At 41.3% G+C, this 14,252-nt stretch overlaps 1 protein-coding gene across 1 annotated transcript in view; it reads right to left on the bottom strand.

The window, feature by feature from the left end:
• Positions 1-12,247, bottom strand: part of FRMD4B (FERM domain containing 4B) — a 596,661-nt gene extending 584,414 nt beyond the window's left edge. Inside the window, exon 1 of the mRNA XM_078661469.1 lies at positions 12,170-12,247. Within this exon, the coding sequence (XP_078517595.1) occupies positions 12,170-12,232 (63 nt within the window). The 5' untranslated portion in view covers positions 12,233-12,247. The remainder of the gene's footprint in view (positions 1-12,169) is intronic.
• Positions 12,248-14,252: the final 2,005 nt, after the last annotated feature.

Here is a 14,252-nt window from a genome sequence, read left to right as displayed (position 1 = left end):
TAGGCTTTTTTTTGCATTTGAAACGACTGATCACATGCAAGCTTATTGACTGACAGCTGTGATGTGCTGGTGTGCGGCAATCTTCTCATTTGTTTCACTTTCTTCATGATCAACTTCATGACGTACGGGCTGGGTCACTTTTTATCAGTTTGAACCACCGTCCTCTGTGGAGTTCTCATTGGCCCTGCACTTTCCTATTGTCTCCCCATCCATATTTAACGGCACAGAAACACATACTTTATGCCAATGACCATATGTACACAAGTATGTTGATTAAAGAAGGATCTACTTTAAAATGGATGAGTTTTCAGGTTTGACGCAGGGTAACCGAGAGTCTGATGCAAATACAACTCCAGATGCCCAAAAATTTTTGGGTGCAAGAGCAACTTTTGAATTCTTGCCCAATGATCTTGAGGATCTGTCATTCCTCCTTTTTACCTGGCCAGATTCCTTGTGTCCACTCCAACTCCAGTTCAAAGGCATGCAACATGGGAATTATCTTTGCTATAAACCCCTCTTTCATTTCACAATGTCAATTCAGTTACCAAAAGTACCTTTCATTTATTTTATTTAAAATTGCATAACATCGCAGGAAAGGAGGATGCATAAAGATGTAAGCAAAGACATAATACTTCTGTATCCAGTGAGGGGAATACATACTCTCCTTCTCATATTCTACAAAAAGAACAATCTAGCCCTTACCTTGGTATTGTCTTGCCATGAGTTCAACAACAGCATCCTTGCAGGGCTTACCTAGGAAACTATAGGAACTTTCCAAAGGATACATAACTATTCAACCCTGCCCATTTATGTATTAAGGTACAATAATCACATCACACCTGCTCTAATACCTCTCCCACTCAAGAATAGATCTCACTTCAAGACTCCATCCATTTGTCAGTATCCTCCTGCATGGCGCGCACCAAGATGTGTAACTAAAGTCTTCTAACCAAATTAACGAGCAAGGTTTTGAAGATTAGCCACTCGAAAACCTATTGGTCATCTGGCTGCCCAAACTCAAAGGTTTCAGAGGTGGTTCTTTCCACATACATCACCCTGCCCTCTGATACACTCATCCTCTTTCCTTAAGACTTGAACATGAATTTGTAAAGTTCAGAGGTCTGAAAAAGCACCCCTCCTTTTTAGTGCCTGGTTGGGTCTAGACTTGACACCCTTCGGTGGTAGTCCCCCAAACCTTTTGCCTTCACCCTCCTGTTTTCTTAACCCACTTTCGTTAGCTTTTAGGACTCTGTGCACTTTACCATTGCTAACCAGTACTAAAGGGCTTGTGCCCTCTCCTGGTAAAATTGGTGTTAACCCAATTGGCACATTTAATTTACTTATATGTCCCCAGTAAAGTGCCCTTAAACTTGATGCTACTAGTGGGTTTGCTTTGAACTATAGGGGTTACGTCCATTGAGGGGGCCGGGTAGGACGTACAATACTTTTTCAAAAAGGGGTTACCAGGGAACCAGTTTAAGTACTGCTAGTTACTTCTGCAGTGGGTTTGCAGCACTTATTGTGCCACCCACTTAATTAGTCCTTTAAACATGTTTCAGGCCCGCCATTGCAGCCTGTGTGTGCAATTTTAAAGTGCCGATTCGACTTGGCAAAATAAACCTTTTGCCAAGCTTAAAAACTCCTTTTTTAATATGTATAAGTCACCCCTAGGGTAGATCTCATAAACAGCCCATAGGGCAGAATGCAGTGAGCTTAAAAGGTTAGTCGTATACTTTTAAGCTTTACATGTCCTGGTAGGAAAAAAACTCACATATTAGTTTTTAACTACGGTGAGGCCTACCTCCCGACAGGATAACATTGGGCTACTCTACTACCTTTAATACATGGGAACTTTTGTGTAGGAGAAGGTAGGAATGTCATGTTTTTTTTCTGAAGATTTGTAATTTAAAACCCTCCTTAATTGTTAAGTCGGAATTTAAGTCACAATCTGAAAATGTCACTTTTAGAAAGTTGGCATTTTCTTGTCCTGACCATTTGGTGCCTGCAGCCTGTTTCCTGGGTCACATGAGTAGGTGTAGTTGGCAGTTAACCTTTGAGTATTCCTCACAGACAGCCACACAAGCGATGGCCTGGTTATTAGCAGGATGGGCCATCCAAGGCATGATGGGGTGGAGCTGTGCACAGCCCTACTTGAACTTCAAAGACACTGCCTCAGTTCACACATAAAGAACTTCACACCACCCAGTCTACACGAAATTGCGGCGATCAAAAAACCCTGGCATGTTGCTCTTCGAGTTCAACGATCAGCTGCAACTCCCTTGCTCCCACAGCCTTACGGGAGAGCCGCTCACCTGGTTCGGCAACGCCGCGACCTATCGGCTCCCCCCTGTTTCGGCTCCTGCTCCAGCCAGAGATCCGGATCCAGCTGTGCAGATAGGAGTCCGCCCACAATCACAGCCGCAGTCGCAGCAACCTCAGCGGCCGCTGCTCTACCATCGCGGCTACACTGTATCCCCCGATCGCTTAACGGGGGTGCAGTGCTACAACTGTATTCTCTCTGCTCGCGTGTTCATTGCAGAGCCACTAGACCCGGCTACAGCTATGCCCTCGAAAACGGCAGCCTCAGCTGCGGCGACCAGAGCGCGTGTAGCAAAGGCCGCCAGAATTCTTCGAAAGGAGGCTGAGCGGCAGCAACATGAGGATTTGTTAGACGATGAGGAAGGAGGCAACACCCTTACCAACTCAGGAAGATCTAAGGCTAGAAATCAACAAGCCTCCTCTGAACAATCTTCAAGACATAACGCCCACGCTGCTAGAAGAAAGCTGAGCTCAACCGGTGGTACAGTACTGGACTTGTTGCTTAAAAAGGGATTACAGAGCAGATTGCAGAAAGGTCCAGTAAAAGAGACTACCCAAGATACACTGAACAACGCCGCCAATGAGGTAACAACCCACAGTCCGGGAGTAAATAATGGTAATTCCGGGAGTCCCATAGCAACATCGGAGCCTGAGCCTTTCATGAACACCACCATGAACTCCTTGGCTGGAGTTACCTCTACTGTTGCTACCACGACTCCAGTACAGCCCCCTCCAACAGTCACCTTAATTGTAAGTAATACTGATGCAGTTGAGTCTGCTCAATCTGTTCATTTTCCCCCGCTTATTACACCTGATGGGGTCCTGGTGAGTGATGTTGGTCGTATTCAAGAGTTGGAAGGGCGCTGCATGTCGTTTTCAGGGGCAGGAGAAAATGTCTTGGGGGTACAAGGCGAATTAACGCTTGGGGTAAATCACTCAACACAGGTGTTATCTACTGGGCTCCTGACTGAATCATTACCAGCCACAACTGTTGAGCCTCTAAACTCACCCCCACCCCTCCAACTCACTGACTATTCTGACAATTCTGGCTTGTTGGTTGGGAATCAAGTGTTAGATCAAATTACATCGGGGGAAAGCTCTTTAAAGGCTCATCTGCTGGAGGAGAAAGATAAAGAACCTAGTGAGTTCTACTCCTTTTCCGACGAGAATGGGATTAATGCTATAGGCGAGTGGTCGGATGAAGGTGACTCTATAGAAGGCTTGGATGATGGAGAGTCTGAATCAGAACCACTGCTCAGCTCTTCCGAGGGTAGCTACGATGAGGAGAGTTTGAATGTTAACACTGTTAGAGCCAAACCCAAACCGACATCCAGACTTAAACAGTGTGGTTCGGTCGATAACCACTCAGTTTCTAATCCGGTGTTACATGTGGGGGGGGCCCTACAAACTCAGCTACCTCGGAAATATCTCACTCAGCAGTGGAAACTATTTTGCAGGCTATAGCAGCTCATAGGGAAGAGACAGCTCTGGACAGTAAGAGATCCCGGGCTGCACTCCGTAAAATGCAAGGAGTTGTCAAGAAACTTTCCAAATCTTGCAACCTGATAGGCGAAAGAGTCACAGAGATGGAAGCCAGGGTTATGACGAACGAGAAAGAGGCCACTCTGAACTCTGAGCGAATTAAACTTCAGGAAGCCGAACTCATAGACATTAAATGGAAGCTGGAGGAGTTCGAAAATCGACAGCGTCGCAATAATTTGCGTATTCTGGGAATCCCGGAGAAAATGGAGGGGGCGGATACTCGAGCTTTTGTAGTAAAACTATTCAGAGAGTCTATGCCTGATCTCAAAAACTGGAACTGGGACGCCAAAATCCAACGAGCCCACCGGATGCCCTTTAACCTGCCTTCTAAACCCGGGGTCTATCCCCGAGCCATTTTAGTATATTTTGGAAATTTCTTGTTAATGCAGAAGGTGGCTGACAAAGCGAGACCAGACCGTAAGGTGGTATACAACGAGCTTACTTATTTCACAAGACCAGACTTTTGCCACGTAACTGTGGAGAGACGGTGGCGGCTCCGCTCTCTGATTAAACCGTTCCAAGACAAAGGTGCCCAAACATATTTGAACAACCCTGCGAAGCTTAAAATTGTATTTGGTGGCCTCACAAAATTCTTTTATTCCGAAATCAAAGCAAAAGCATACCTTGATGAATTGTCTTAGAAATGACTTATATCATTGACACTTGTTTGCCTATGGCCTTTATTTTTTTGATTCAACCTTGATAAATGCACACACTTAGTCAGGGTATGATTTTGATATGGTTAAGAAGTGAGGCATTGAAACAATTTAAGGTTGTCATTTAACACTTAATTGTATATTGTTAGTATAGGTGGTATCATGGGTCTCCTTTTACCCCTTTTCAGGGTATTTATTTATTATTTCGGTACTTTAAATGGCGGTAGCTTAGATGCTGTGCTGTAACTGCATCACTCAGACTCTGGTTGAGTCTGTTTGCCTACTGTTTGGGGGTTTCAAGGGGGTGTGTGAGGGTAGGGTGGGGAGGGAAGCAGGGAAGGGGGAGCGGGGGTGGTTAGGGGGGTGAAAATACTAAAAAAAGAACCAGTTTTGTCAGCAAGAGGCTTAAGCAAGGGGAAGTTAAATGGAACAGAACTCGAGTTGGAGCAACGTTTTAAAACAAATTTGTATCTGCTTAAAGTGTTCTTACTATCTTTTCCTATAAGTAATGGGTAGATTAAGTGTTCAAACTTGGAATGTTGGAGGGCTCTTATCTGGGGATAAACGAAGACGACTGGCTGAGTTGTTGAAACTAAATCCTGTTGATATACTCTGTCTTCAGGAAACTCATGTTCCATGGGTTAAGAAATCATGGTTGAACTTGAAGGGGTACAATTTATTGATAGCCTCTACACAATCTTCAAACATAAGGGGTGTTGCAGTTTTAGCAAAAACAAGCCTTGGGTTAGGACTACGTCGCCTTTCAGATCCCCAGGGCAGATGGGCTATTGTTAAGCTTGCTTGTGGAATTACTATTTGCACCATATATGGGTCAAACCACGACGATCCAACTATCTTTGAGGTACTTGAAGCTGAACTGGCCACCTGGCAGTGCCCACTAGTTTTGTGTGGTGATTTCAACATCTCACTTATACCGTTGTTGTCTAATACTCCCTCCAAACAGAAATATCATGGTCGTAAACCCAGGGTGTATCAGGCTGTTAAAAGACTCTTGGCTAGCTATGGATTAATTGACATCTGGTTACTAAACAATGCTCATGACCTAGGATATACTTATTTTTCACATCCTCACCAAAAACAAGTTTGGATTGATTACATATTTGTCTCCGGAGACTTAGCACCACAAGCGACAATTAATAAACCCCCAAGAATAATTTCCGATCATAATGCACTCATACTTGGGATCACAGCTAATTCACAATACACTCAACGACGGTCCTGGTCGTTCGATAGGAAACTTTTGTCTAATCACGAGTTTATTACTCATATTAAAAACTGGACCGAAGAGTTCTTTAACATAAATCGGTTCAGCGCTTCCAGAGATACAGTGTGGGACTCCTACAAATCCGCTTTAAGGGGGGAGATTACTAGTTTTCAGTACGTCGCCAGAACTAAATTAAGAATAGAACATGAGTCAAAGGTGTCAGCACTGGCTAAAGCTGAGCAAGACCACACTACCTTAATCGCACAGGGTAGAGATGCTAGTAACCAGATGCTCCAGGTAGCGGTCATAAAAGCTGAGCTTAATACTAATCTTAGCCAGAAAGCTGCTCAAACCTATAGAGTTCATAGGAGGAAGGTGTATGAAAGCAGTGAAAAGGTGGGCAAGCAGCTTGCACTTCGAACCCGTCAAAAAAACGTAACAATTAACATCTCTACAATTGTAGACGGTGGGCAGACCTTTTCGCAAGCAGCTGATATCATCCTTCAATTCCAAAAATACTATCAAAGGTTGAATTCAGAAGAAGCTGTTACCACCGAAAAATATATCGATTATTTTCTGGCGAACTTCCTCAATAACCCAGAGGCTGCTAGCCTATTAGATGATATATCCAGGGAAGAGTTAGAAGGTGAGATCACGTTGGCTGAGGTAGAGTCTGCATTATCGCTTTTAACATCTGGCAAAGCAGCGGGCCCGATAGATTGCCGGTCGGTATTTATAAAATTCTTGGCCAACAATTATGTCCCCTTCTATATGATTTATTTCTGGGGGTTCAGTACAATGGTGTTCCTCCACACTCCTGGGATGAGGCCAGCATTATTGTATTCCCAAAGAAGGGAAAACCACCCGAGCAATTAACATCCTATCGCCCAATATCTTTGATTAATTCGGACTCCAAATTATACGCAAAGGTGATGGCTGTTAGACTCAGTGGGGTCATTGGGCATCTGGTCTCTCCGTGGCAACATGGCTTCGTCCCGGGCAAGGGTACTACAGACCATACCCGTCGGGCTATTGCCCTATTTGATGCCATGTCTGTCACGGGGGGCCAGATGTCAATGATCCTACTTGATGCTGAGAAAGCCTTTGATCGTGTTTCATGGAACTTTTTGTGGGTAGCCATGGCACGCACTAATTTCGGCCCTAATTTTTTGAAATCTATTAAATCAATGTATCTACGTCCCAAAGCAAAACTTCTAATGTTAGGTTCAGAATCTGGTTATATTTATATTGCAAGAGGCACGAGGCAGGGGTGTCCCTGTTCGCCCCTACTTTTCGCTCTCTATATCAACCCCCTAATTCTTAAATTTTTGGAAAGCAATGTCATTAAACCAGCACTCTGTAATCAATTTGAAACAAAAGTGTTAGCTTATGCCGATGACATCGCGGTTTTAACACCTGACCCGATCGAGTCGATTCAGGAAATTGAGCGAGTGGCTTTAGAATATGGTAATTGCTCGGGGTATTCTCTCAATAGAGGAAAGACTGTTATCTTATGTACTGATAATACTGTCTGCCCGGATCAAAGAAGAGCCAAGACAGCTACTTATCTTGGAGTAGTCATTTGCTCTAATACTAAGCTTGTAGTGAAACTTAACTTTGATCCGCTCCTGGAAAGGATAAAGACTGATTTGGATAGGGTAAATGGTCTCTACCTCTCCATCATAGGTAGGGTCAATTATTTGAAAATGAATGTACTGCCTAGATGCCTATATCTATTTCGAACTATTCCTTTATCTGTTGAACCTAAAATTCTCACATTGATCAACGCCCTTATGTCTAAATTTGTTTGGCAGCATGGAAAGATTAGGCGATCACATTCTTTTCTGTCTCTTCCACTGGATAGGGGTGGGCTTACTTTGCCTAATATAACTTTCTACCACTGGGCAGCTTTTCCTAAACAGCTAACTCCTATGGTGTTAGATTCGATCGAAGAAAATTGGTCTGATACAGCATTAATTCCCTCAATTTATGAGCTCGTACTCGGCCAAGATGCTAAAGGTTTATTACTAAGAAGGACCGAGGCAAGTTATTATAAGAAGAATAAGAGAGAAATTCTAAATAGCGCCTGGAAAATTTGGGATAAAGTAGCCAAACACATGCACATTGGGAAAATTAATCGTTATACACCTCTCTGGCATTCCACCATTACACTCGGTCTTGATTTTGAATCTACTGCAAGGAAATGGGAAAGGCTGGGTATTAAAACTATTAACGAGTTTTTGCTAAAAGGATCAGACACTGTTTTTATTGATTTAAAATCGAAATATGGTCTTTCCAACGGGGACTTTCTTAAGTTTGCACAGTTATTCGCTAAGCTAAGAGCTAAAGGGTCTCCACTGTGTCTTTCAAAAATTGATATAATTGAGGCAATGGTTAGACCAAATACTAGGATAGGAACGTTTTATGACACCCTTCTGACTGAATCACAGGATGATATGGAACAGACGGAAAGTAAATGGGCGGCGAAACTTAATAATCCAGATATTGACATAGATAGAGTCTTGGAGTTGAGCCATAAATTATTTATGGCTAGTAACCTAAAAGCTCAACTGTTCAAAACAGTATTTGATCTCTATTTTACCCCAGCCAAACTTTTTGCGTGGGGCAAAAGAGAGGATGATCTGTGCCCACGATGTTTACAGGGATCCGCTACTTTAATCCATATGTTTAGCAATTGTTCCGAACTTATTGTTATTCAAAGTATGATTGCTTCCTTTTGGGAGAAAATATTTGGTCATAAACTCCCCGAGTCTGATACCCTATGTGTCTTAGGTTATGACAACTCTTTAAAACTTTGAAAAACTGAAGAACGACTGTTATTTATTGGTGCAGCGGTTTTGAGATTAGTTTTGTCTGCCCGTTGGAAAGAAGCTTCCCCACCAAGCTTTCAGATGTGGCTAGCCCACTTCTTAGCGGTTTACAGTTATGAATCGGCTACATTTGCTACTAGAGGCTTTAAAGCAATGCTTCAAGGGGAGGCGATTTGGCGGGCTGTTTCAAATTGGAAAGCCGGGATATTTTCAAGCGGAATTGGTTGAGCCTTACAAGACTCCATTTGATTGTATATATGCCATTTAGTAGCTCTTAGTTTCTGTATTCAGTTCCACAGTTCATAAATGTTCCTAAATGTATCTATAATGTATCCATTCTTAAAGTTTTATGTTCTGTTTTGTTTTTCTCTATCCTGTTTAATATTATCCCTGATTGTCTTATGCTGCTGCTGGTTCTTTAATAAAAAAAATAAAAAAATAAAATAAAAAGAACTTCACACTAGCCTATTGTGAGTGCAAACAGACTGGGACCAGGACAGGGGCGCAGGTACTTCCAAGCAGCTCGGTGGACGGCAAATGCCAGAGGCTTCTCACATTTCAAATGGGACCCTCAGATCTACTTTTCAGATCACTTCTGTGCCTGTGGAAGACTCAGAATAAAGATTGCTCTGTTGCCCTGCTGCTGGAAGGACTGCCCTGCTACCTTGCTGAAAGAGGACTGCCCTGCTGCCTGGGGAATGAAGACTGGACCTACTCCTTGAACCCAGAACTGCCAGAGGGACTCCAAGGGCTAGCTGACTTGCCTCCTGAGCTAGAGGCACATAGTGAGCCACAGGCACAACAAGCGCCAGAGACCTGTCATGCATCTGCCCAGCTGCCCAGACTCAACTGGACCTGCCCGTGCCCTGCTGCAGACATCTGCTGGAGTGAGTCCTGGTACCCAAGAAGTGCAACACCCACATCCTAGACCCCTGGCTGGCTTCAGAATGTACTCGTCCTGGACCAACTGTGGGTTTCATCAGAACTGACAAAGTGTGATGCAACTTGACGCAGCGTGATGAAGGGCCTAGCAGTACAGCACCTCGTAGCCCCTGATCGAAGGCCTCATCGTAACCAATGCTTTGTGACATAACACAACAAAGGACCTTGCATCACAGCCCTTGTAGGTCCTCATTGGAACTGATGCAACAGGATGCACATTGACACAGGACCTCACATTGCAGCCTTCACAGTTCCTCACCGGAACTAACACAGCATGATTCAACCCGATGCAGGAACTTGATTTGCAGCCATTGAAGCTCCTCAACGAACTGATGCAACGCAACCTGACACAGAAATTAGCCTTACAGCTCTGGCAGCTCGTCATCAGAACTGACACAGCAATACGCAATGGTCTGCATCAAGGACATAAGGTACAATTCTTTGTGGGACCAATCTGGTTCCTGTATCGGCCCGCTCTCCATTGCGATCAGCCTGAACGTGTACCTTTGTCCTGGTCCAGCATGAGGAGATAACCACAGTTTGTTGCTTTGCAATTTATGGTTCTACATCAGCTAAACCTTTAAAATGTAATATTTACATTTCTAGTAATTAGACTTTTATCATTTTGGTGTCAAATAACCTTGTTAAATTGTACCCCATGTTTAACAAGCATTTGCAATGCAATAGGTCTGACGTTATAAAAGATTGAGCTGTTGGCATTGCTAATAATAATGCAAGACTAGCAGCTCAAAGATTCAGTAATGTGAGACCTATTGCATTGCAATTGTTTGTTTTTTTAGTTTTTTTATATAGCACGAACTTGAGTGAAAGGTGTGTATTTATGTTGCATTGAGTACAGTGTAGTTAATTAAGGGACTGTTGTGGTTCACCCTGACACGAATTGTGGCTGTTGCTTGAGAAGAGCTCATCCCGGAAACACCCCCACCCTCAACCAACAATCCAATTCCTCACACATGGGATTCCTTCGGATGAGGCTAGGCTTGGAAACCTGCAGCCTGATGGTCTACTCCACCCATCATTGATGTATGCCAGGGTCTGGTGTTTGTCTTTCATCATTTAACTTCTAAGGCTTTTCCACCAAAAGAAACATTCAAGGTGCACCTCAAACAGGCACCAAGGGATACATCACCACTGATGGACAACAGCATGAGGATATGACTGCCTTTAGACTGTGATCTACCCCATCTTGTTCTATCATCCACCCATCCAGGCACCCTCAGACAAGTTTTATGGCTTTCGGCCCTTCACAAAAAATTACTAATAAGCAAAATAAATACATTCATGCACAAGTAAGTTTAGAAGTAAACATCATTTTGTTTAGGTGTGGTGGGAATTCATAAGATAGGCAGACCGAGAAAGTAGTCCTTCCCTCTGTGATGCAAGAGACACTTTGTATGTATAACTGACCTACAATCTTTTTACCACTTCTATATAAGGGTACTAATGGGAAATGTGATGGTATTTATTTATCACTTGGTGCGTAAAGTTTTGTTTTTTATGCATTTTATTCAATTGTTGTTTGGTCAATGGGTTATGCTGGTCAATGGCATAGGTTTTGTACACAAAAGCAAATATTTAACCTATAAAGGATGAAAACAATGTATATCTCTATTTTATGTATTTATAATCGTGCCAAATGATCAATAAAGGAGTAGAGATTGAAATGACATCTCAAAGAATGTGCATATAATAGGCTGGTTGCGTAGCAGCAACATTTCATTCTTTACTGTAAAGAATATCTGAAAAGTAATTTGTGTATCTAAAGGTCCAAACATTCTGGTAAGGCTCTAAACCCAAATCTATTTTATGAAGAGTACACATCCAGGTATAAAGATGCTGAACATTTCAATTCACTGTTCAGGCAGGTTGTATTACAGATGTTTCCAGAACAATTAATAACTGCAAACTAGAGCCCTAAGGGCACTATATAATGATTTCATGGATGGTAAAAAATAATTGTGCAAACTTTAACTAAGCCAATAAAATATGGTGAGCAAATAAAATATTTCTCAAGTTGAAAAACGTTTTGAACGCTTTAAACTATTCTGTATAGGACGCAATTTCAACAAAAGCAATTGACAATGTCTCCTCCGTAAAAACACATTTTCGTTTCCTTCAGCGACCTGAAAAAGTTGCGTTTTCAAAGGGTTCACGGGGTCCAGACAGTTAATTGGATAACACTTATTTCAAAAGTCTTACAAACCTCAATAAATACTGGCAATATTATAAACATGTTCTTTTTTTTATAAACGTTACAAGATTAGAATGATTTCTCTATGTTTTTATTTTTCCATTGAAAAAATAACATCGAACTTGTCAGGCAACTACAACATTCCTATATTTTCTCCCACCCCCCTGGCCGGCCTGCTGAAAGACATGCTTTTACATGCTCTACAATGGGCCAAAAAGCTCTTTATGCCTGTTTGGATTTTGTAACCCAAGGTCACTGACCTCTTCACCTTTCCAAGAACTGTAATCTGTTCAGCAGGTTTAACGGACTATTCTTCCTCCCAGTTCACAAGTCAACACACGTGGGTGAATGCAAAGCACACGCCCCAAAGCATCATCTTATATACTATTACCAATCCCGCAGGCCAGGTATTAGGAGCCACCATCTTTGACTGTATGCTTACCTTTGACCCTGTACAGCGCCTTAATTCCTTTGTGGTACTGTTCGCGCTATACAAATACCACATTCACAGATACATCCTTGAGATCACGATTTTTCCCAGTAGGCATTTTGAGCTCTGAAATGAATGCAAAGGATAAAGTGTTGTGAGAGAGGGCTATATTTTATTCTGGATGATTAATTAATCAAAATGCTATTGAGTCCACGCTACGCCCTATATCACTTTTACACACACACACATGTATATATATATATATATATGTATATTCACTGAAAAAAACATAGGTTTCAGACCTTATATAGTTAGGAATTACCATTTAAAAAAACCTTTGAAATTCACTGAAAAAAACATAGGTTTCAGGCCTTATATAGTTAGGAATTAGCATTTTAAAAAACCTTTGAAATTCACTCAAAAAACCATAGGTTTCAGGAGTTATACAGTTAGGAATTAGCTTTTACAAAACCTTTGAAATTCACTCAAAAAACTATAAGTTTTAGTGGTGTTATAGTTAGCTGGACATTTTACTCATACAAAACCATTGAAATTGCTCCTATATAGTTAGTTGTACTAAGTATATATCGCGCACCCGCAATCCACTGCTGATGATGTCACATATTACATCATTCATGACATGGTCAGTGACATCACTGATGACATCTCAAATGACATCACTGATGACATCACTGATGACATCATCCAGTGAATGTGGTTTGCTTCGTTATTTAAATATGCATTATATATATAGCAATTTGCATTGAAGAATGAGTGGATATATAAATAAATATTTGGATGGAGGATTTAGTAGCAGTGTAATTGACTGTTTACTTGACCAATTTATAATGTCTCACAAAATATAGTGGATAGTGACTAAACTGTGTGAATATCTGTATCACTTTGTCAGTTGTTGTGTAAACTGATTCTACAGTTGGTTACTAGGTATGTGAAAGTCTATATTAGTTATTGATTAGTTAACTGAGTATTTGTATGGGAGTGTGAAAGTGTGTGTGGTTCGGTGGAGGGTGTGTGACTGTCCAGAGATGTGTGAATAGTTTATTCAGTAGATATATGAAGTTAAAAATACATGTTCTAACAGTTTGGGTGAGGGAATCTCTTTATGGGTGTGGTGATGAGCAAATATATTTCTCAAAGGTACAGGTCCAACAAACTAGAAAAATAAAAGGCAGTGTATGTGTCAGTTGTTGTATATAAATAAGTATACATAAAACACAATGATTGTGTGAGTGACTGTATGGAGAACTGTATACTTGTAATAATGATTTTATAATTCACTAAGTATGACTTACTATCTAAATGAATAGAAGAAGTGGTGTTTGTATAAGTGTTTTGCTAAGTAAATATGTAAGTATGATCCATTGTTTGCATAAGTGAGTAGGATGACTTCATATGTGAATAGGATGCGTGCTGTTGTTTAATGTCGATATAGATGTATAAGTATTTTTGATAGTGTTCTATTGTTCATTGACAGCATGTATGAGTGAATCCATAGGTAAGGGATTAGATGTGTGTGTACATGTATGAATCACTGAGTGGATTTTTAGATACTTGTATTGCTGTGACAATGGATTAAAATATGACACTCTGTATTTTACAAAGAGTGATGAAAAATTGTAATAGTGTATGAAAAGGTGTATGTGATTGTCACGTGGATGATGTCATCAGTGATGTCATCAGTGATGTCATTTGAGATGTCATCAGTGATGTCACTGACCATGTCATGAATGATGTAATATGTGACATCATCAGCAGTGGATTGCGGGTGCGCGATATATACTTAGTACAACTAACTATATAGGAGCAATTTCAATGGTTTTGTATGAGTAAAATGTCCAGCTAACTATAACACCACTAAAACTTATAGTTTTTTGAGTGAATTTCAAAGGTTTTGTAAAAGCTAATTCCTAACTTTATAACTCCTGAAACCTATGGTTTTTTCAGTGAATTTCAAAGGTTTTTTTAAATGCTAATTCCTAACTATATAAGGCCTGAAACCTATGGTTTTTTCAGTGAATTTCAAAGGTTTTTTTAAATGCTAATTCCTAACTATATAAGGTCTGAAACCTATGTT

This window comes from Lissotriton helveticus, chromosome 9 (genome assembly GCF_964261635.1).
Source record: "Lissotriton helveticus chromosome 9, aLisHel1.1, whole genome shotgun sequence".
Classification (NCBI taxonomy): domain Eukaryota; kingdom Metazoa; phylum Chordata; class Amphibia; order Caudata; family Salamandridae; genus Lissotriton; species Lissotriton helveticus.
Note: the sequence above shows the minus strand (reverse complement) of the source record. Positions and strands in the feature narration are given on the sequence as shown.